The sequence below is a fragment of the Lepidochelys olivacea genome (genome assembly GCF_965140295.1).
Source record: "Lepidochelys olivacea isolate rLepOli2 genome assembly, chromosome: 1".
Classification (NCBI taxonomy): domain Eukaryota; kingdom Metazoa; phylum Chordata; order Testudines; family Cheloniidae; genus Lepidochelys; species Lepidochelys olivacea.
In genome coordinates this window covers 164,543,085-164,567,418 of record NC_140411.1, presented here as the reverse complement: position 1 = coordinate 164,567,418, position 24,334 = coordinate 164,543,085, and the positions used below count along the sequence as shown (strand labels likewise).

The 24,334-nt window shown below is 43.4% G+C and overlaps 1 protein-coding gene across 4 annotated transcripts in view; it reads left to right on the top strand.

Annotated features, from left to right (window-relative positions):
* Window positions 1–24,334, top strand: part of MORC3 (MORC family CW-type zinc finger 3) — a 63,427-nt gene that overhangs the window by 4,233 nt on the left and 34,860 nt on the right. For 2 of the 4 annotated variants that reach the window (XM_084645978.1, XM_084645979.1), the window contains exons 2-6: window positions 12,599–12,671; window positions 19,131–19,263; window positions 20,313–20,527; window positions 20,803–20,950; window positions 23,861–24,011. In XM_084645978.1, coding sequence (XP_084502104.1) covers window positions 12,599–12,671; window positions 19,131–19,263; window positions 20,313–20,527; window positions 20,803–20,950; window positions 23,861–24,011 — 720 coding nt within the window. Of the gene's footprint in view, window positions 1–12,598; window positions 12,672–14,163; window positions 14,199–19,130; window positions 19,264–20,312; window positions 20,528–20,802; window positions 20,951–23,860; window positions 24,012–24,334 lie in introns of all 4 variants that reach the window. The other 2 variants (XM_084645980.1, XM_084645981.1) reach the window with 2 other exon arrangements.

Below are 24,334 nucleotides of genomic sequence, written 5' to 3'. Positions count from 1 at the left end.
TCCATTTCTCCGACAGATTATATCCTACAGTATAAAAGATTTTTATCTTTCAGAGAAGTGCAACTGCTAATGGATAGGTTTCAGAGTAGCAGCCGTGTTAGTCTGTATTCGCAAAAAGAAAAGGAGTACTTGTGGCACCTTAGAGACTAACCAGTTTATTTGAGCATAAGCTTTCATGAGCTACAGTTAGTCTCTAAGGTGCCACAAGTACTCCTTTTCTTTTTGCTAATGGATACAATCTTCTCTGTCAACAACTGTAGTTCTCTAGCAGGTAAAATCTTATGTCAATGAAGTGCAGCTGTCACAGAACTAGGGGACTTACTTTTCTTCAGGTCCCACCTCCCCTACTGAACCTCTTCTTCCTGCTTAAACATATTTTTAAAAAACCTAGGAAATTAACACACAAGTTATGAAGCAGTTATGGTTGCCACTCTTGTAATATACTGACATACAATCAACATGCATGCCCATTGTTGTAGCTGTGTTAGTCCCTCCCAGTATATTAGAGACACAAGGTGGTGAGGTAATGTCTTTTATTGAAGTTGGTTCAGTAAAAGAGATTCTTATCTGCCTTGGCTCTCTTACATGATCAAGGAAAAGTTAGCTGTCTAGCAGTACATACCCTCTAGTCCACAGGCCTGCCTTACCATTACCATAGCTACTGCGAATGATAGACGACGCACAACAAAACCTTAACTCTGCTCCTCTAAGGATGCCAGCCTTCCAGCATCCTCTAGTATGCTGGGAGAGAATAATTTGGTAAACTATGTCAGACATTTACAACTGATAGTATTGGGGATGTGGAGAATCCAGTAAAGTAGTATTCGCAGAGGGCAGCTTAAAGGGGCAAAGTTAAGATTCTGATATACAATAGTAATACTAAGGTGTGGGCCTATGGGTAGAGGAGTAGGTGGTATGTACTGTTAAGTGGCTTAACTATTTGTTTTGTGTCCAGTAAGTTACATGTGTGACAACCTTAATTGTTTTTACAATAAAGATTTTTGTCATCTGTAATCTATCACTGGCCTGGCTTGAATATGTACTCTGAGTACCTGGCTATGTAGAAACATTGATATGTAACCTGCATTTGGCCAGGTGAGTACATTGTTCATAAACTCTGAATAGGGAAGGTATAAGATTTGCAATTTGTTTAGGATCCTTGCGTGGGGTAGGTTGGTGTAGTGATAGATCTGGACTATAGATTAAAAATAAGATGTAGTTTCTTGACAGAAGTGGGTAGTTGGGGTAGGGGAGACTTGCATCTGTTTGGTACATTGAGGCAAAAGGCAACTGTTGTTGATATAGGTAGGATATTTCCTAGGGAATGCCTTGCTGCTAAATGATGAACTAGCACTTGGCTGAGCCATCGTGGATTAACAAGTTGTTGTTAGTGTAGCCTCTCACTCTACAAGGGAGCCATGAGGGAGGAGACACAATGGGCGCAGGGCAGCGGCTGCAAACACTTCCCTGTGGAAACTGAACGTGATGACGAATCCATGCTATCCCACTGGAGTGCACGACTCCCTTCTCTGGGTGGCGCATGTACGGCTGCACAGGCGCCCACTTTCCAAAGTGCCAGGGGGTGCTCAACCCCCGGCTCTGCCCCAGGCCTGCCCCCACCCACTCCCCAGAGTGTGCTGCATCCTCGTGGCCCACCCTTATTCCAAGCCACCACCCGCTAACAGGAGGCGGCCAAACAACGTTGTATGCAAACATTGCGCAATTTTTAATTACTATGTTCTCTAATAGATCAACGATGAAACAACGTTAAGTGAGGAGTTACTGTACCCACTCATTGAATAGTGCTACAGCTTCTGGGGGCACATTCTGTGATTCTTAGCAATGTAAAATTTAGGCTGCTTTTTGAATTATTTCTTAGTGCATTGTGGGAGAACTTGTCTGTCCTTTCTGGGAACATGGAAAAATTGTTGGAAGGTATTGGACTAATGGTGGCACCACAGTGAAGCTAGCCTGCGTCCACACTGCAATAGTTTTACAGTTGCTGAGCTGTGCTCACTTCTGTGTTAGCCTATACCTCCTCTTGGGCCTGCCATTTTGAGTTAAAAGCACCACTGCATTCAAATTAAGGGGTTTTAGGTGTGATGATGGCTCAAGTATAACTCGAGTTAACTTTGCAGTGAAGACCAGGCCAAAGACACGTTAGACCTTTGAGTCTTGCTGGACAGTGGGTTAGTTTTAATTTAATCAATAGAAAAGGGTTTGAGAATATGCATCATGAGGATATGCTCCTGTTATGTGCACTGGATTCCATTAAACTCTTCCATGTATGTAAAAATTGCTTTTCAAACAAGCTTTACAACATTCATGTGGGATGAGCAATGTTATTAGAGACAAAGGAGGGTGAGGTAATATCTTTTATTGGACCAACTTTTAGTATTTTAACAACACTGGTGGCTTGCCCATGAGAGGATTGTGCATGTACATATACAAAAATATAAAATCACCCAGGATTAAGCTCTCCAAAGGAAGTTAAAGATTTCATGCAATAACCACTCCGTGAAAGTCATTAAGGATATTGTGTGAGCTAAATCACTCTCCTTTGTACAGGTGGTTAGAACTTTCTAAGCTGCCTTTGTTTTGCAGAGCTGCTGTATAAAAGTGTTGATGGCCCAGCTTTCTGCACCATATGGTCTCCATGAGCAGTGTGGGACTAGGAGTTTCTCCAGCCCTGGGCTACACTACAGAATTACTTTGGTATAACTGCTGAATTGGAATTAATTTGCAAACTGGATACAATTAACTTAGGCTTGAATAGAGACTGGGAGTGGATGCGTCATTACACAAAGTAACACTATTTCACCATGTTCTTCTCCCCCACTGTTCCTCAGATGTTCTTGTCAACTGCTGGAAATGGCCCACCTTGATTATCACTACAAAAGGTCATCCGAGGACCCCGCTGGTAATAGCTTAGCTTAAAGAAAAGGAGTACTTGTGGCACCTTAGACTAACCAATTTATTTGAGCATAAGCTTTCGTGAAAGTTTATGCTCAAATAAATTGGTTAGTGTCTAAAGTGCCACAAGTACTCCCTTTCTTTTTGTGAATACCGACTAACACGGCTGTTACTCTGAAGCTTAGCTTAAGTGATCACTCTGGTTACAGTGTGTATGGTAACACCCATTGTTTCATGTTCTCTGTGTTGTCAAAGTTTGACTCAGACTCACAATTTATCAGACCACTCTGTTTTATTAGCAAAGCTGCTCTGCTAACACATTTAGAAGTGAGCCACCCCCCCCCCCCCCGAGTGAGGCTTGTGTCTCTTAATTTATACAGTTTTTGGAGAACAAATTACAGAGAAGTTACAGACAAAAGAAGAAAAAAGATTTTAGTCACCACCCTTCGAGATCCCTGAGACCAGTCACGTATCTTCAATTACCTGCCACCCTTAACAATCTCCTTTAACAGCTTCCAGTTAACTTAACTAATTGCCCTTCACACCTTCCATTCTGATGCCTGCTTCTTAGACGTGCTGGCTCTATCTTAATTGCTTCTCCATTCAAAAGCTAACTGTCCCTACATGTGCTCCCTCAGATACTTGTAACATATTTTGGCATGCCCTCTCATATACAGTGTATCCAGCATGTCCCCTTATACAACGCTATACTTAAACAATGTTATACTTCCACAATCCCCTCTTTTGGTCAAGGCTACGCTCATGACCAATGACTTACTGGATTCCATACATCAATCGTTCTTTTTCATTACTTTCACTGGTGACATTTAACAACATTAGATTAGCACTCTGGATTCCCCAGACCCTCAGGACACAGTAGCTGAGGATTAAGCTTCTCAAAGGACACATGTTGGAAGCAGGACCCTTTCTGGTTCCGACAACCCCTTTCGAGGGAACCGCAGTCATGGTTTTACATCCACTAGGCAGCAGGCGCTAGGCTCACTACTGCTTCTTGTTTGTTGGGTCCTGCTGTCTGCTTACCCTCTGCTTCTGGCAACCCTTATGAGAGCGCAGATTGTAAGGTATTGCAGGCTGTTCCTCTTTGTCTTCTGGGGTTGAAGCTGGTTCTACGTGGTCAAGCAGAGGTGCTTGGTCCCCTTGAGGTGGCGCTGGCTTACACTGTGAGGCATGGATCCATGCAGCGATGCCGGATAGTTTCACTGCTGTCTGGGTGGTGAGCAGTACCTGGTATGGACCCTTCCACCGGGGTTCCAAGGCGTGCTTCCGAAGGTGGTGCCACAGGTAGACCCAATCACCAGGCTCAAGAGTGTGACGGGCAGCAGAGGTGGGTTCCGTGGGCCAAGCTGCTCGCACCTGCGAATGGAAGGAGCTCACAGCTTGCATTAACCCTTTGCAGTACTGGAGGAGCATGCTGTGAGTTAGGTTTAGGTCTGGGGCTGGGGCAATAGTAGCCATTGTTCGCATAGGGCATCCCATGATGATTTCAAATGGACTCAATTTGTGTCTCTGGGATGGGGATGACCGAATTTCCATAAGGGCCAGTGGTAAAGCAGCTGGCCAGTTTAACCCTGTGGAACTACAGATTTTTGCTAGCTTATTTTTAAGCACACCATTTCGCCTTTCAACTGCCCCTGCACTCTGTGGATGGTAAGGGCAGTGCAACGGGTGGGTGACATGTAATACCTGGTTTAGATGTTGAACAATTTTTCCAGTAAAATGTGTTCCCTGGTCACTAGACAAAGTGGGAGGAATTCCCTTGGTAGGGATAATGTGATTTAACAGACATTTTGCAACGGACAATGAATCAGCTTTGCGACAGGGAAAGGCTTCAATCCAACCCGAAAACAGACATAACTAAAATGAATTCATATTTCTGACACTTTGGCATTTGTACAAAATCAAGTTGCCAGTGTATGAAAGGTGCTTGAGGCAAACCCCGGAACCCTTGTGTTACTTTTACAGATTTGCCTACATTGTGGCTTTGACAAGTAACACAAGCGGCACAGTGGCGGGTTGCAAAGGAGCTGAAATGGGGAGCCCACCACCCCGTCTTACTCATAGCAGAGACCATCCCCTCCTTGCCGACATGCGAAACACCATGTAGCAGGGCGGCTAGAGACGGGTAGAGTGAGAGGGGGGCTACAAAGGTACCGGTGGGCGATCGCCAAAGGGAATCAGAATGCAAAGAGCAACCCAAAGCACTGCAGGAGTCTTTCTCTGTTTCTGGGGCAGAATCCTGGAGCTGAGTGAGATGAGACAGGGATGGTGGCGTTACAGAGACAGAGAGGGGACCAAGAAACGCTTCTGGTGAAGGTTTTATAGTGGCGGCATGTTTTGCAGTAGCATCAGCAAGTGCATTACCTTTTGCCACCGTGGTGTCTGCCGCTGAGTGGCCAGTACACTTAACAATTGCCAAGGCAGACGTAAAACTGCATACAGGAGGGAGGCAATGTAGGGGCCATTCTTGATAGGGGTACCAGTAGAGGTAAGAAAACCTCGAGCCTGCCAGAGGATGCCAAAGTCATGCACAACCCCAAAGGCATACCGAGAATCAGTAAAAATAGTGGCAGAGAGCCCCTCGGCTAGAAAGCAGGCACAGATTAGAGCAGTCAGTTCAGCCACCTGGGCAGAGGTCACAGAGGGTAAGGGCACAGCTTCTATGGTCTCAGAGAGAGAGACCACAGCATACCCTGCAAGAAGGTGGCCTTGGTCATTTCTATAACAGGACCCATCAGTGAATAATACCAGGTCAGAGTTAGGGAGAGGTACATCTGAAAGGTCGGGGCGCGGGACAGTGATAGCGGAGACAGTTGCAAGGCAGTCATGGGGTTCACCATCACTAGGTAAAGGAAGGAGGGTAGCAGGGTTTAACTGGGAGCAGCGCTTAATAGTGATATGTGAGGCTGAAAGCAGCAAAAGTTCATACCTAGTGAGGCGAGGAGAGGTGAGCAGTGTTGCGTTGCAGAAGGAGAGTTTCCACAGAATGGGGATCCATGAGAGTGAGAGGAGAGCGGAGGACAAGGGACTCAGACATCTCAACCAGGCGCGCTGCAGCAGCTACAGCGCATAGGCAAGGGGGTAAACCCTGGGCTACAGGGTCCAAGGTTGCAGAAAAATAAGCCACCGGGCGATTTCTGTCACCGTGCTCCTGAGTAAGAACCCCGAGGGCACAAGCAGATTGTTCGTGACAGAAAAGGGTAAAAGGCTTGTCATAGTTAGGTAACCCTAAGGCAGGGGCAGAGGCTAAATTCTGCTTAAGGGAGATGAAAGCAACATTTGCTTCAAGTGGCCATGGCATGGGGTTAGGTACAGAGGATCGAGTGAGTTCTTGGAGTGGTTTAGCCAGAGAAGCATATTGGGGAATCCATTGCCTACAGAACCCTGTCATGCCTAAGAATTTTCTGACCTGGCGTGGAGAGCAAGGCTGGGGAAAGCTAAGGATGGCTTGTACCCGGGCTGGATAGAGTGTACGGGAACCCTGGGAGAGAAGGAAGCCTAGGTATGTGACAGAGGTTTGGCAGAGCTGCAATTTTGTGCGAGAAGCCTTATGACCCTTGTTTGCTAAAGCTGTGAGAAGTGTTAGTGAATCAGTTTCTGAGGCAGACAGAGAGGGGGAGCACAGGAGTAAGTCGTCCACATATTGGATCAGTGTGGATCCTGATGGGAAAACCAGATCAGCGAGATCCCTGGCTAGGGCTTGAGGAAAAATAGGATGGACTCTCTGTATACCCCTGGGGAAGGGTAGTCCATGTATATTGCTGACCCTTGTAGGAGAAGGCAAAGAGATACTGGGATTCAGAGTGAACTGGGACAGAGAAGAAAGCGGAGCACAAATCTACAACAGTAAAGTGTGTTGCATTTGGAGGAATAGACGCTAGTATTGTAGCAGGGTTAGGAACCACTGGAAAAGAAGGTATGACAATACGGTTAATAGCTCGAAGGTCTTAAACAAATTGTCACAATTTGCCATCAGCCTTTTGAACTGGGAGGATAGGGGTGTTACAGGGGCTGGAACAAGGGACAATAATTCCTTGTTCTTTTAATGCAGATATAACTGGAGCAATCCCAGCCTCTGCCTCAGGATTCAAAGGATACTGAGACAGGGGAGGCAGAAGTTTGGAATTGTCTACAGTAATCTGAACTGGGTCAGTATTTAATCGGCCCACTTCAGATGGGTGAGATGGCCATAGGGAGGAAGGAACCTGAGAGATTAGGTGCTCTAGGGACGGAGTTAAGGGACAGCAAGGGACCGGAGTGGAGAGGGAAGTTTCAGACAGCAGGGAGGCTACAGAATCACATAAGGAAGACTGAGGGATTTGCAGATAGACACCATCTGGGGAGCAGTAAATAGAACAGCCAAGTTTGCATAGCAAGTCCTGTCCCAGAAGGTTTGCAGGGGTCGAATCAGAGAGGAGGAATGCATGCTCCTCAGAGAGGGGACCGACCTGAACAGACAAAGGTTTTGATAGGGGAAAAGAGGTAGGGATCCCTGTAATGCCAACAGCAGACACAGATTTTCCAGATCGGGGAACCTCAGGCAAGTCAGTGGTGCGGATTATAGAAAGAGAAGCTCCAGTATCAACAAGGAAAGGGAGAGAGAGATCATTTACAGTCAGGACACATTCTCAAGTAGGGGACAGAGGTAATAAGGGAGCTAAAACTTTGTGAGGTTCCCCAGCATCCCGTCATTGTTGGGGTGAAAAATAGGGTTGGGGATCAGCTGGAGGAACCAGTGGGGGGTTCACTTGATTTCCCATACAATTATTAGGTCGTCTTGGACACTCTTTTTTCCAGTGTCCAGGCTGTTTAAAGTAGTTACAAACCCCAGTTAATCCAGCCCCCCGCCCCGTTCCGCAACCTCGTCCCTGTCCCCGGTGTGGTCTGCTTAGTCCTGAATAATGCTGTATCTGCAGAGCCATTAACTTTTGGGAGGACTGTTCCTCCTTTCCTTTTAAAGTGCGATGGCAATGCTCTGCTACTGCCAGCAATTTGTCCATGGTTTCAGTCTCCCATCCCACACTTATTCGTTTTAACATGCTGCCTGTGGCAAGGAGAAGACCATCAACAAATGCATGTGCCAAGGCCCCCTGCCCATTTACATCGGGCTCTTGTATTCCTGAATGTTGTAGGAAAATATCGGTTAGCCGGGACCTATAGTCGCCTGGGCTTTCTCCTTGCCCTTGCTTACAGCAACGTATTGCTGTCCAGTTTGTTTTAGGAGCCCACACTTTGGGAATGGCTTGATGCAGGCGCTTCCAAAGAACCATACACCGGTCTCTGTATGCCGAATCTGGGCCAGTACTTTTTATGGTTGAGTGGCGTGCCTCAGCTGGCCAGTCTGCGGCAGCCAACCATTTTTCATAATAACTGGCAGGAGCTAACAATTTACACAGTTGGAGGAGATCTGTTTCAGAGGGTTCATAGGTTTCACAGATTAACAGAAACTCCTCAGCGAATTTGACAGAGTTTTCCTGTGGTTTGGGAAAACTTTTAACTATAGATAAAAGTTCCGTATGAGTCCAGGGCTTATAATCCCATATGGACTTACTTTCTCCATTTTAAGGACTCGTAAGGGTGCCACAACAGTTTGATCAGAGTCTCTCATTAACCTCCCATCAGGTTCTCTTTTCCAAGAAGAGATGTCAAGAGAATCTTTGCAGTCTGCTTTGGATTTCTTCTTCATAATATTTTGCAGAGCTGCGAGGCCAATGAGGGTATCTTCTTCACTTTCGTTATCTGTAGTCACTGAAGATTTTTCCTTTTCTGATTTCTTATTTGCGCAGGAGTATGGTGGGGGTCGGGTTTGATCCGGATCATTGCACCGGACGGGGCAAAGGGGAGCGCTCAGACTAGTGGTGGGAGAGACTGCATCCAATTGAACTGTTAGTTTTTTGATAGAATTTTTAAGAGAGGTGAGTTTTGACTCAGTCCATCTACGATTTGCCTCTTCCCACCACTGCATGAAGCAGTCTACTTCTCCTCTCCAATTTGGTTTTTGGGAGGACGAGTTTGCTTTTTAAAGCATCCACTCGATCCTTGTCCCAAGAACCTAACAGTGGCCACTGTAATTTGGGGTTCTCTAGAGCTAATTTGGACCATTTTTCAAGAAACCTACAAGAGTCCGGACCCCTCCTAAAATACATAAAATAAGCTGGAGTTCCCTTAGGGAACTGTTCTACCTTAGAGTTCTGATTACCCATCCAGGAGGACTTCACACAGCACTCACACAAGAAGGAAATTCGGGCTCAGCAGAGTGGTACCCCGTGCAACACACAGAAAGGAGCCCACAGGCTACTGCCTCAACTGCCCTTGCTTTCACACCAGGGGTTATACCCAAGGCGTGGTGCGGCTGCAGCTGTGCAGATTCCACTTATTCAGACCGTGGGGACGGGGATCCCTTGGTCAGCCAGTCTCCGGACAGAGATGGCTCCCAGATTCACACACACACCACGGGGAAGACGGATAGACACAAAGACAAGACAGTCCTCAAACCGGTTAAAGCACAAAAATAATAATTACCTGAGACGTCTGATTCCAGAAGCTGGATCCAAGGACCCCTACCCGAACAGAGTGGGAACCAACAAGTTCAATGGCGTAGACTGCGCTGCTGCTGTGTACCTTTCTGTCTTGTGGAGGATCGCTTGGACTAAGCGTCCAGGCGCCGGCTGCCAGGATCGTCCTGCAAGGCAGTCAGGGATCACACAGCCTCAGTGAAGCCGCTTGCCATCTCAGTGGAACCTCCAAATTGTCAAAGTTTGACTCAGACTTACAATTTATCAGACCACTCTGTTTTATTAGCGAAGCTGCTCTGCTAATACATTTAGAAGTGAGCCCCCCGAGTGGGGCTTCTCTCTTAATTTATACAGTTTTTGGAGAACAAGTTACAGAGAAGTTACAGACAAAAAAAGAAAAAAGATTTTAGTCACCACCCTTCGAGATCCCTGAGACGAGTCACGTATTTTCAATTACCTGCCACCCTTAACAATCTCCTTTAACAGCTTCCAGTTAACTTAACTAATTGCCCTTCACACCTTCCATTCTGATGCCTGCTTCTTAGACGTGCTGGCTCTATCATAATTGCTTCTCCATTCATAAGCTAACTGTCCCTACATGTGCTCCCTCAGATACTTTGTAACATGTTTTGGCATGCCCTCTCATACAATGTATCCAGCATGTCCCCTTATACAACGCTATACTTATACAATGTTATACTTCCACAATGTATATAAATCTCCCCACTGTATTTTCCACTGAATGCATCCGATGAAGTGAGCTGTAGCTCACAAAAGCTTATGCCCAAATAAATTTTAGTCTCTAAGGTGCCACAAGTCCTCCTTTTCTTTTTGATATAACAGTCACTCAGGGGGTGTGAATAATCCACACCACTGAATGATGTAGGTATACTGAGCTAAGCACTAGTGTAGACAGCGCTATGTCGACAGGAGAGCTCTCTCACCAACATGGCTACTGCCTCTCATGGAGGTGGAGTTAAGTCGACAGGAGAGGTCGCTCCCATTGGCTTAGAATGTCTGCGCCAGAAGCAATACCGTGGAGTAGTTGCATTGGTGCAGCTGTGTCACTACACGTTTGTAGTGTAGACCTGCCCTCACTTATAGAAGTGAAGTGCAGAGGTGTTTAGTGAGAGAGAGATTCTCAGAAATTGTTAAGCAGTTAGATTGGTGAGTGTGTCCTGGAAACAGGCGAAAATGCTTTACTTGAGGTTTCTGCAAGAGTGAGTTGCTTATGTGCCATTTACCACCCCTGTTCAAGGAAATAGGATTGGTGTGTGCCTTTTGTAAATAAACAAGTTACCTGAAGAAAATATCTGACTCTGCATCACTAATGTCTGCTCCAAACAGAAAACTGACCTACAAGGTCCTGATTTCTGCTGTGCTTGGCAAAAGGTCAACAGCATTATATCTGTGGAGATAATGGACAGGGTGACTAGCACATGTTTATTTAGGCCTTGTCTACACTAGAAAGGGTTTCCTGGTATAGCTGTTCTGGTCATTGGAGGGATAGAATTTAGGAGCTTGACTATCCAAACCATGAATCACCACTGCTTGACCTAAAGGAGCTATTTGGTTAGGGGTAAATAAGCCTTCATCAAACTGACCCAGTTACTACAGGGAGACATGTTTGTACACACTAAGAGCAGGTCTATACTGCAAAGTTTAGTTGAGACAGGTGTCTTTCAGGTGTGTGGAAAAAACAGTACTCCCTGTCAGCACAACAATGCCACCAAAAACTCCAGTTTAGATGCAACTATGCTGACAGAAGATTGCTTCTTTGGCATAGCTAATGTTCAGAAAGGTGATGTTACAATGCTGGTGGAAAAACTCCATCTGTCAGTATATGCTATGTCTGCACTAGGGGGCTCCCCTGTTTAGCTATACTGACAAAGCATTTATAATATAGACAAAGCCTAAGCCAGTGTATTGCTCCTCTTGGTGGTTGCCCCTAGTAAGAATAAGTGCTTGTTACATACCTAAAGAAAAGATTACTCTTTTAGATCAAGTGGTTGAGGCTTGTGCTGGAGAGCTGAGATTTGGTTCCTCTAATGACGTCTAATGTCAGTGGGCATGTAATTGTAGTGACATGTAATACTCTTGGTGGAATTCTGTGCATTTAAAAATCTACAACAAAAAATTAAAACTTTTGCACATAATATTTAAAAATTCTGCATATTTTGTCAAAATAACACAATATAATCACACCACTTTCAATTATTTTTGGTCATTTATTTCAAAATACCTGTCAGCAAGTATGTCTAACGATACAGACAACAAAAAAGATTAGGAAATGTTTTTTGACAAATAGATTCCTTACTAGGCATATTAATACAGAACTCTGAGTAATTCATTTAAACCGCAATACAGAATCATATTTCCCGCACCCTTCAGAAGCAGTGCAAAGGCTTGGGGGAGTTAGGGGTAACAGAGGAGCTGAGGGAGAGGGAAGTAAATTGCTAGGAAGGAGCCTGGGAGTGACCTTGGAGGGCTGTTGGGTATGGATGGGAAAAGTATGGAACAGGTTTTTTGCGGGGACAGGGAGGGATTGTTAAGGAGTTTCCCCCATGCAGACCCTGGCTGACCCCTAGCCTCTCCCATTCAGTCAGGCACATCTGCCCTCGCCCCCATGTGTCTCTGTGCCCTCAGCCAGCCACTTCCCTGTCCCTATGTGTCCCTGTACCCCTCCCCCTTGTGTTGGTGCCCTCACCCAGCCACTCCCCTGGCCCTATGTAGCTCTGCACCCCTTCCCCCATGTGTCGCTGTGCCCTCACCCAGCCACTCCCCTGTCCCTATGTGTCCCTGTACCCCTCCCCTGTCTGCACTAGTCTCTGTGCCTCCACTCAGCCTCCCTATGTAGCTCTGCACCTCCCTCCGGAGTAATCAACTTCATAGGTGACCTTGAGGACTCTAGTCTAGAACACAGCATAACAACAAGGGCTAAATCTTGCCGATCATGTCACTTTCTTGAAGAATATTGATGATAAATGTTGGAAATATTCTTCAGATTTTTTTAAGTATGGTAACTTAACACTCATTTGTTGTATAAAATGGCTACTGTAAATGTCACAATATTTAATAGATATTGTCTTTCACTTTATAGTGTGGAGGGAAACAAACTGAGCTAACACTAACCTTTTTTGTTTTTGTTTCAGCTTTGTCCAAAGTTCTTGCACACAAATTCTACCAGTCACACTTGGCCGTTCAGTGCAGTTGCAGAACTTATAGGTATCAGCACTTCATTTATTGAATACTTGACCCTTTTGTTTTTGTTTAAATTGTGCAGTGACTTTGACATTAAAACTTAAATTCAGCTAAAATAATTATAGTAATAGAAAGTGAAGGGGAAATAAGGTTCTAATTTTTGATTCTGTGGTACATTGAGAGCAATCAGAAGTTTCAATTTTATTATATTTAAGACTTCCTTACATGTGTTAATACAGTGTATTATAATTAAAAAAAAAACCTGTTTTTGCCATGTATGCTATTTGTGGTTTATTTTGTTTGGAAGTAGATCTGTCAGGTTCACTTGCAATAGCACAGTGGTATAATAAATTTGAACATTTCCCTAGCAATGTTCAAAACCTGAGAGACATTTTTTCTCATTTAAAATCCATAAAACCATTTCTTAGGCTTTTGTTCAATTTTCAATAGCAAAACCTAAATGTTGGACTTGTCTACTTGTAATAACAGATAATTGCCAATAAGCCAAAGTGCACTTTGCTTTTATCTTTGTTCACAGTTTCTAGTTTTATAAAACTAGAAGTTTGATTGTGTTACCTTTCTTTAGGCTACGCTTTCTCAGGACAGTTTGTATCTCATATTTGGTTGTCCAAGCAAATGTTTTATAGCCTTATTTGTTAGCCATGTGCTTCCTTTTCCTGAACTGCAGTTCAGCTTAGTTAGGAGCTGTCAAGGTTCCTTCCCCACTCTGAACTCTAGGTTACAGATGTGGGGACCTGCATGAAAGACCCCCTAAGCTTAGTCTTACCAGCTTAGGTTAAAAACTTCAAGGTACAAATTTTGTTTTGTCCTTGAACCCTAATCTGCCACCACCAAGCGTGTTAATAAAGAACAGGGAAAGAGCCCACTAGGAGATGTCTTCGCCCCAAATATCCCCCCAAACCCTACACCCCCTTTCCTGGGGAAGGCTTGATTAAAAATCCTCACCAGTTTGTACAGGTGAACACAGACCCAAACCCTTGGATCTTAAGAACAATGAAAAATCAATCAGGTTCTTAAAAGAAGAATTTTAATTAAAGAAAAGGTAAAAGAATCACCTCTGTAAAATCAGGATGGTAAATACCTTACAGGGTAATCAGATTCAAAACCTAGAGAATCTCTCTAGGCAAAACCTTAAGTTACAAAAAGACACAAACAGGAATATACATTCCATCCAGCACAGCTTATTTTACCAGCCATTTAAACAAAAGGAAATCTAACACATTTCTAGCTAGATTACTTACTAATTTAACAGAAGTTCTGAGACTGCATTCCTGATCTGTTCCCGGCAAAAGTATCACACAGACGAGCCCTTTGTTCCCTCCCCTCCAGATTTGAAAGTATCTTGTCTCCTGATTGGTCATTTTGGTCAGGTGCCAACGAGGTTATCTTAGCTTCTTAACCCTTTACAGATGAAAGGGTTTTGCTTCTGGCCAGGAGGGGTTTTATAGCACTGTATACAGAAAGGTGGTTACCCTTTCCTTTATATTTTTGACAGGAGTATAGCTGGTTGAGAAGGACAAAAGGAGTAGGGTGAGTGGGAGAAACTACCCATTTCTGTTGCCATTCAGTGGTGGTTTGACGGAAACTGAGGTCAATCTTAATTTTTAGCATCTGGTTTTGTGTGAAGATCAGTCATTACAATCTGGATTTTTAAAAATAGGTTAGCCGTTTCCCTAGTAGGCAGCAAACTAGTAACATTTTGTTTGTACAAGGTACTAGAAAACAAGATTTTTATTTCTTTTCCTTTTTGCTTATGATGACGTCTTCAGTGGAATTTTACCTTTGCTATATCTTGAACTATAAATAGGGGCAGTATGGTAGATGGAATTGTTTTGGGGCTGTGTGTTTGAAATTATTAATATAGGAAACTACCATGACACCAGTTCAATCATAAATTCCTTTATTAAATCTAAAGGCCGAATGGCTTTTCTGTAATTGCTCTAAATAGGTCTAAAAGCCTAAATAATAAACAGTAACAACACTTTTATGAGCATTTGATTACAAATATTTACCAAAGGGTTTACAGGGATGCTTATATCCATATTGGTTGGCTCCAACTTGTACAGGAAGGTATTAGCAACGAACCCTTAGAGCAGAGGTGGGCAAACTACGGCCTGCTGGCCCCTAGCCCCCAGCCCTCCCCTGCTGTCCGTGTCCCCCCCCACTCTCTCCCCCGTGCAGCCTCAGCTCGTTGTGCCGCCCGTGCTCTGGCCCGCCACTCCTGCAGTGTGGTTCCATGGTTAGCTCTGGCTACTCTGAGCAGCATGGTAAGGGGGCAGGGAGGCCGGGGCAAGAGGGGAGGGCTGGATAAGGGGCAGAGGGTCCCGGGGGGCAGACAGGGAGCAGGGGCAGTTGGACAGGGCAGAGGTTTGGGGGCTGTCAGAGGATGGGAAACGGGGGGATTGGATAGGCGTGGGATAGGTTGGACAGGCATGGGAGTCCTGGTGTGTGTGAATAGGGGTCAGGGAGTTGGGACAGGGAGCAGGGGGGGTGGATGGGTCAGGGGTTCTTCAGGGGGCAGTTAGGGGGTGGGAAGTGGGAGTGAGCGGGGGCTAGGCTGTTTGGGGAGGCACAGACTTCCCTACCCAGCCCTCCATACAGTTCCGCAACCCTGATGTGGCCCTCGGTCTAAAAAGTTTGCCCACCCCTGCCTTAGAGTTTACTCTTTTTAATACACTTTAACAAACAAGTGATGTCATTGCCAAGTATTGGACCTTAGCTAAGGCCAGATGAAGCTGTTTTTTATAATATATTAAACAAACTGATATAGGCAATTACTTACTGTACCCAGTACCCAATGAACCAGGTTTTATTTCTATTATTTCAGCACAAACCTTAAATAATACAGGTATTTTGAAGTGTCACTGAAAGTTTAACACAACTCTTCTTATGATCTCATTCATTTTGACCACATGCATTGGGCATATTGCACATGTTTAAAACCATAGTTCACCCAAGTCTAATGTGAGCTGATATTCCTGCTAGGGCAGGGGTCGGTAACCTGCGGCATACGTGCCAAAGGTGGCTCGCAAGCCGATTTTTTTACTGGCACGCTCCTGCCAGCCGGGGTCCTGACTGCTGGCCCTGCTCAGTCTGCTGCCTGCCTGGGTGAATGGAACCCCAAGCTGGCGGCAGGTTGAGCGGGGCCCCCGGCGGCTGGGATCCCGGCTGTCAGGAGTTGGTGGACAGAACCCCAGACCGGAGGCGGCCGCTGGCCCCACTCAGCCTGCTGATAGTCTGGGGTTCTGGCCACCGGCCCCTTGCCGGCCGGGGTCCCAGCTATCAGCCCTGCTTAGCCTGCTGCTGGCCTGGGATACCAGCCACTGGCCCCGCTCAACTTGCTGCTGATCTGGGGTTCCAGTCGTCCGGGCCTGCTCAGCCCTCCTGTCGGCTGGAGGGTACTGGGGTACTGGCAGCTATCCCAGGGCTCTGCTCCTGGCCTGGGCCCAGCGCTCTGCAGCCCTTATAAAAAATTACACTACAATTAGCTTGAAAACTTAAAAACTTTGTATATTACAATAATCATTAAAAAAGTATGTTAATACATAGGTTTGGTGAAACAAAGTAGTTGTACTTATGTGCCTGTGCTTAATTTGTGTTTTCAATGATTTACCTTCTAAAAAAACTTGCATGTCTTGCACCCCCAGAAAGGGCATCTTGCACCCCCCAGGTTAAGAACCACTGCACAAAACTGATAAGATCTGTATTTTAATTTAATTTTAAATGAAGCTGCTTAAACATTTTTAAAACCTTGTTTACATACAACAATAGTTTAGTTATATAGACTTTTCGAGAGAGACCTTCTAAAAATGTTAAAATGTATTACTGGCACACGAAACCTTAAATTAGAGTGAATAAATGAAGACTCAGCACACCACATCTGAAAGGTTGCTGACCCCTGTGCTAGGGGATGGGGTGGTGTTAATCCTTTTATTTAAAATTGAGTCAATTTGGGGGGTATTAATCAACTTTTACATGTTTTACATATAAGCTGATGACTTCATCAAAAAGATGAAAATAAAACTAAAATGCATTTCTAACTCTAGAATTGACATTAATCATCAATTACATCTTCAATTTATGGTTTTTGTTTAGGGTCTGTGGTAATTTTTAAAGTAGCAAAATCTTGCATCAGTGCTTTGCAAAACTGTATGCGCTAGTCAAGGAAAAAATTTTATCCCTTCTCCCCAAGTTAGTTTGTGGCAGATGCTGTAATGCGGTATTGTATTACTACAGTTTAATTTTGCAAAGTACCACTCTATATTTACACTGTGAAGAAACACACAAATAATTAAAATTGACAATATAAATTGATAAAGGACATCTTTGTTATGCACCTTTGCTTTTACGTGTTTGTTCACTCACAAATTCAGAATGGGCCTTAATGCAAATTACTAAAATTCTGCAGGGTTTACATTTAATTCCAGTGGCTGCTCATCAGGATTGCCAGCAATAGTTTAATGACAGGTTTCAGAGTAGCAGCTGTGTTAGTCTGTATTTGCAAAAAGAAAAGGAGTACTTGTGGCACCTTAGACTAACAAATTTATTTGAGCATAAGCTTTCGTGAGCTACAGCTCACTTCATCGGATGCATTCAGTGGAAAATACAGTGGGGAGATTTATATACATAGAAACATGAAACAATGGGTGTTACCATACACACTGTAACCAGAGTGATCACTTAAGCTGAGCTATTACCAGCGGGTGGGGGGGGGGCATGGGGACCTTTTGTAGTGATAATCAAGGTGGGCCATTTCCAGCAGTTGACAAGAACGGAGGGGGGTGGGGGAATAAACATGGGGAAATAGTTTTACTTTGTGTAATGACCCATCCACTCCCAGTCTCTAGTCAAGCCTAAATTAATTGTATCCAGTTTGCAAATTAATTCCAATTCAGCAGTCTCTGGTTGGAGTCTGTTTTTGAAGTATTGCCACTTTTAGGTCTGTAATCAAGTGACCAGAGAGATTGTACCCAGAAGTCACCTACTACAGGACAGGCCCAACAAAGAAAATAACAGAACACCACTAGCCGTCACCTTCAGCCCCCAACTGAAACCTCTCCAACGCATCATCAAGGATCTACAACCTATCCTGAAGGACGACCCATCACTCTCACAGATCTTGGGAGACAGGCCAGTTCTTGCGTACAGACAGCCCCAGAACCTGAAGCAAATACTCACCAGCAACCACACAACAAAAACGATAACCCAGGAACCTATCCTTGCAACAAAGCTCGTTGCCAACTGTGTCCACATATCTATTCAGGGGACACCATCATAGGGCCTAATCACATCAACCACAATATCAGAGGCTCGTTCACCTGCACATCTACCAGTGTGATATGTGCCAGGAATGCCCCTCTGCCATGTACATTGGTCAAACCGGACAGTCTCTACGTAAAAGAATAAATGGACACAAATCAGATGTCAAGAATTATAACATTCAAAAACCAGTCGGAGAACACTTCAGTCTCTCTGGTCACTCAGTTACAGACCTAAAAGTGGCAATACTTAAAAAACAGACTCCAACGAGAGACTGCTGAATTGGAATTAATTTGCAAACTGGATACAATTAACTTAGGCTTGACTAGAGACTGGGAGTGGATGGGTCATTACACAAAGTAAAACTATTTCCCCATGTTTATCCCCCCCCCGGTTCCTCAGACGTTCTTGTCAACTGCTGGAAATGGCCCACCTTGATTATCATTGCAAAAGGCCCCCATGTCCCTGCCCCTCTGCCCTCCTGCTGGTTATAGCTCACCTTAAGTGATCACTCTGGTTACAGTGTGTATGGTAACACCCATTGTTTGATGTTCTCTATGTATATAAATCTCCTCACTGTATTTGCCACTGAATGCATCCGATGCTCACGAATGCTCATGAAACCTTATGCTCAAATAAATTTGTTAGTCTCTAAGGTGCCACAAGTACTCCTTTTCTTTCAGCAATAGTTTAAGTGGTTCCTAAATGGCAGATCCTCATTAGTCTTTGGAAAGGCCTTTTGTTTGAAAGCCACTTGGCAACCAGCACTCATAGCTTAACCCTACATCTTTCTGAGTGATTAGTGGTGGAAAGTCATCAGCAAACAGCCCAGATAATATGGTATCTGTCCACATGAGTGATTATAAAAATTGGTGTACACTGAGTGGGGACTGGCCTTCAAGTCTGATCCTAAAACAGCAACTATAAGCCACTCATTTTGTAGACCTTGTACAATATTTTAACTTTTAAAAATGGCTTTAGCTGGTTTAAAAAGGAGGGTGAAAGAAAGAAGTGTATGGAATTTAATGTTTTATGGGTAAAAGATGGGACATCCTGAATCCACTTACCTGGGAAATATTTTCATAGAACGTTTTGGTATATAAGCCCTTCACCAGAATGATGTATTTTTGAATATTTGAATGTATGGATGCTATAGCATGTTAATTTGTGCTCTTGTTAATTTCACACTTCCCTGATTTTCAGACAATGCTTATGATCCAGATGTGAATGCGAAACAGATATGGATAGACAAAACAGTAATAAAGGGCAACATATGTCTGACATTTACTGATAATGGAAATGGCATGACTTCAGAAAAATTGCACAAAATGCTCAGGTGGGTAACTGTTTTGTGGATATTTTTATGGTCTCCCACAATCATTCCAATTTCAGATTGTAATGTTCTGCTCGTTCCTGCATATTTTTATATCAAATGTGCAAATTAATTTAGTGCCTGTGAAAGTGAGACAAAGATTAGTAACTAGATCCAAATGATAGGCAGATGCTGGTCAAGCATTCATCAAGATCTGCAGTACATTTTGTTCCTGAATCACCCACCTCCATTGGTCTGTTCCTGAGCCTATTTAGAGTCAGCGGCAATACAGAAATATGTGGTTTTGTAATGTCCGTAAGTGGAATAGGATAGGGGAAGAAGAGGAGGATATGCTTGCTAAACTCAGGTTTGTGTAAATATAAACCCAGGTAGCCAAAGGTGAAAGGTAGTTAGCTCAGTGCCATGAACTGCCAGCATAACCATTCAGTTGCTCCTTTGATTTAGTGGGTTGTAGGTGAAATGTATTAGAATTAAGATTTTGCACATTGTTCAAAATTGCAGGTATTATAGAACAATTAAGGGGCTGAGGAATTGCTGTAATGAACAGTTATATATTTTCTTCTTATGTGTTTTTTTTCTAACTTATTGTTTCTTGTGAGTTAAGGGCTTAATGCTAAATTCACTGCACAATTACAGATCATCACTTCTAATGAAATGTCTCCTTTGTCTCCTTTACCAATGCAAAATTGACTTTTGTTTACAAATTATTGCAAAAGCAATTGAGAGAAGTGGAAAAACTGTTCACCAAGGTCTAGTTCAGTCTTTATAATTGACTGTTAGACTGATTTGGGAGCACTTTTTGTATAATCCCTTACAGAATTATACCCTTTAGACATATTTAAAGATGGCAATAGATGACACTAGGGAGCAGTTTAGCATTGTAACATCAATCTGATCCTCCGCCTTTGTCTAGTTGTTGAGCAAATACATCTTTTAGCTGTGCTGTAGTTACTGGTATCAAAAGTAGAGATTAACATCTGTTTAAACCTATTTTGATATCGATCTTTTGTGGGTTTACGCTTTTTACAAAATGTTCTAACAACGTGTTTCAGCTTTGGTTTCAGTGACAAAGTTACAATAAATGGCCGCATTCCAGTGGGACTGTATGGAAATGGATTTAAATCAGGATCTATGCGCCTGGGAAAAGATGCAATTGTTTTCACCAAAAATGGAGAGACCATGAGTGTTGGCCTGTTATCTCAGACCTTCCTAGAAGCTACAAAGGCAGAACATGTCATTGTTCCTATAGTATCATTTAACAGGCAACATATCCTTTTGAGTATTTTCAGACACAAAAAGTGGTGCACTTGCATGTGTAAAAGTAGGATATGAAGAGCCTCTCAGAATGGAAATTGCAGTTGTGCTTTGCCCTCCTCATACATAAGGAGGGATGAGGGCTATGCGGGGTTGGATAATAGCAACAAAACACTTGTCTAAGACATGTTAGGAAGAAAGCCCAGAGTACTGTGGCTATGCCAAAGAAGCTCACCTAGAAATTTATTTTAATTTGTGAAATGTTTAAGTCTTTAACTTAGTTTTTACGGCAAATAATTAATCCAGTAGAATACAAAGCCAGCCTAAAGGCCATCCAGGCATATTCTTTGTTCTCTACTGAGGAGAAGTTACTGGCAGAGCTTGATGCTATCATGGGGAAAAAAGGAACAAGAATCATCATTTGGAACCTTAGAAGGTAAGATGAAGTCCAGTGTCTGCTAAATTGTGAACTTAAGTGTTCAGTGTGCATGAGTTTGGTGGTAAGCAGCTAGACTTTAGAAGTCTTGGTGGAACAACTCTCTAAAGCTACAAAGCTAATGAGCATGAGTTGGTAGTAACTTAGTGGGAACATGCGGAATCAGACTGATAAACTTGAGAGTTACAAGGTCATTCATCCACTACCACTAAACTATCACGACAGAGCAAGTAAAATAGCCAGAGGCAAAGGGACTAAAACCAGGTCTACACTACAATGTTCTGCTGGCATAGCTATGTCTGTTAGTTATGGCAGCAAAAAACCCTGTGTTCACAGTTAATATAGGCAAAATACTTTTGTTGGTATAGCTTATGCCCTTTGAGGAGGTAGTTTAACTGTGCCAGCAAAAGAATTACTTTTGCTAGAATAAGTTGGAGCGCTGCTAGAGAGGTTTGTTGGCATTGCTATACCAGCAAAATTTTTGCAGTTGAAAACTAGCCCTCAAATGTGGTATCTTGCTAAATCTTATCTGTTTTAATATTAATGGCGGTTTGAGAGAAACCAGGCAGCTCCTTAACTAAACTTTCTTGTGGCCTAGTAGTATAAAATTATAAATTGTCTGGAACTTTTCAAGTTTAATTCTAGTTTGTTGACTCTTACAGTATCTAATCCAGAATTTCCCCACATATTTACCATAGCAGAATAAAAGGCTTAATTAGTCACATTCTCAAAGTCAGTAGAAATTAGAGAACAAATTTGTTTGGTCAACTTCATCCATGTGTCTCTTCAGGATTGTGCCCTATAGAATCATAGAAATGTAGGACTGGAAAGAACCTCAATAGGTTATCTAGTCCAGTCCCCTGCACTCAAGGCAGGACTAAGTAATAACTAGACCATTCCTGACAGGTGTTAGTCTAACCTGTCCTTAAAAACCTCCAATGTGAGAGGTTCTACAGTCTCCTTAGGAGATTTGTTCCAATGCTTAACTACTCTGACAAGTTTTTCCTAATGTCCAGCCTAAACCGCCCTTGCTGCAATTTAAGCCCATTTCTGCTTCTTCTATCCTCAGAGGTTAGGGAGAACAATTTTTCTCCCTCTTCCTTGTAACAACCTCTTTTGTACTTGAAAACTGTTATCATATCAGCACCCCCTCAGTCTTCTCTTCTCCAGACTAAACAAACCCAGTTTTTTCAATGGTCCCTCATAGGTCATGTTTTCTAGATCTTTAATTGTTTTTGTTGCTCTCATAGACTTGAAGGTCAGAAAGGACCATCATGATCATCTAGTCTGACCTCCTGTACATTGCAGGCCACAGAACCTGCCCCACCCACCTGGGAAAGAATTCTCTATAGTAACTCAGAGCCCTCCCTATCGCTGGCTGTTGGAGATTTGCTGCTGGCGGTCGTAGATAGGCTACATGCCATTGTAGGCAGTCTCATCATACCATCCCCTCTATAAACTTATCAAGCTCAGTCTTCAAGCCAGTTAGGTTTTTTGCCCCTACTCCTCTCCTTGGAAGGCTGTTCCAGAACTTCAGTTCTCTGATTAGAAACTTTCACCTAATTTCAAGCCTAAACTTGTTGATGGCTAGTTTATATCCTCTTCTCTCCTCTGGGCTTTCTCCAGTTTATCCACATCTTTCCTGAAATGTGGTGTCCAGAACTGGACAAAATGCTCCAGTTGAGGCCTAATCCGCGCAGAGTAGAGCAGAAGAACTATTTCTCGTGTTATGCTTACAATGCTCCTGCTAATACAGGGGTTCCCAAACTTGGTTCATGGCTTGTTCAGGGTAAGCCCCTGGCAGGCCCTGAGGTGCTTTGTTTACCTGAGTATCTGCAGGTACGGCCACTCAGCCCCAGTGACCGTGGTTCGCTGTTCCTGGGCAATGGGAGCTGTGGGAAGTGGTGCGGGCCAGGCTGCGAGTGGCCATACCTGCAGATGCTTAAGTAAACAGTGTCTCACGGCCCTCCAGGCCACAAGCCAAGCCAGAAGCCAAGTTTGGGAACCCCCTGTACTAATACATCCCGGAATGATGTTTGCGTGTTTTTTTTGTTTGTTTGTTTGTTTTTGGCTGCAAGTGTTGTACTGTGGACTCTCATTTAGCTTGTGGTCCACTATAACCCCCAGATCCCTTTTGCACAGTACTCTTTCCTAGGCAGTAATTTCCATTTGGTATGTGTGCAGTTGATCCTTCATAAGTGGAGTACTTTGCATTTGTCCTTACTGAATTTCACTCTGTTTATTTCAGATGATTTCTCCAGTTTGTCCAGATCAGTTTGAATTTTAATCCTATCCTCCAAAGCACTTGCAACCCTTCCCAGCTTGGTATTGTCTGAAAACTTTAAGTGTACTCTCTGCCATTATCTAAATCATTTATGAACATATTGAACAGAACTGGACCCAGGAGGGATCCCTGTGGGACCTCACTTGATATGCCCTTTCAGCTTGACTGATAACTATGGTCTGGGTCTGTAATTCCCCGGGTTGTCCGTATTCCCTTTTTTATAGATTGGCACTGTATTTGCCTTCTTCCAGTCTGGAATCTCTCCCATCTTCCATGAGTTTTTGAAGATAATAGCTAATGACTCGGATATGTCCTAAGACAGCTCCTTGAATATTTTAGGATGTATTTCTGTAGTAGTTTTGTTAGGATTCATTTAGAACAAATGAATGTCATTGCAGTGTTACCTGGTAAATATTAGAGAACTCTGCTTCAAAGATATGTTCCTTTTTAATCAACCATACTTTAGAATCTCCAGCTGAAATAAGCTTGCCTGCTAAAATCTTCCTATTCCACCCTTCCGTGGTACCCTGCCTTCAGTAATTGTTTTGGGTTATTCGTTTATTTTTAATTTTTTAAATAATTTAATATAAATTTATTTTATTTCTATTTTGGATTGCCTTCCACAGAGATAAAGATGGAGAAACAGAACTCGATTTTGATAAGGATAAATATGACATCAGAATTCCAGAAGATTTAGATGAAGCAACAGGGAAAAGAGGGTATAAAAAACAAGAGAGACAGGACCAGATTGTGCCCGAAAGTGACTATTCACTAAGGGTAAGTATACTGTTTGTTTGTTTGTTTTTTTTAAATAAAGTAATCAGTGACAAATCTGGAAAGTAGGTTAAAATATTTGTTTTCAATGAGAATGATACTACAGCAGCATTGGCCATAAAATATTTTAAAGACATAGAATCATAGAATATCAGGGTTGGAAGGGACCTCAGGAGGTCATCTAGTCCAACCCCCTGCTCAAAAGCAGGACCAATCCCCAATTAAATCATCCCAGCCAGGGCTTTGTCAAGCCTGACCTTAAAAACTTCTAAGGAAGGAGATTCTACCACCTCCCTAGGTAACGCATTCCAATGTTTCACCACCCT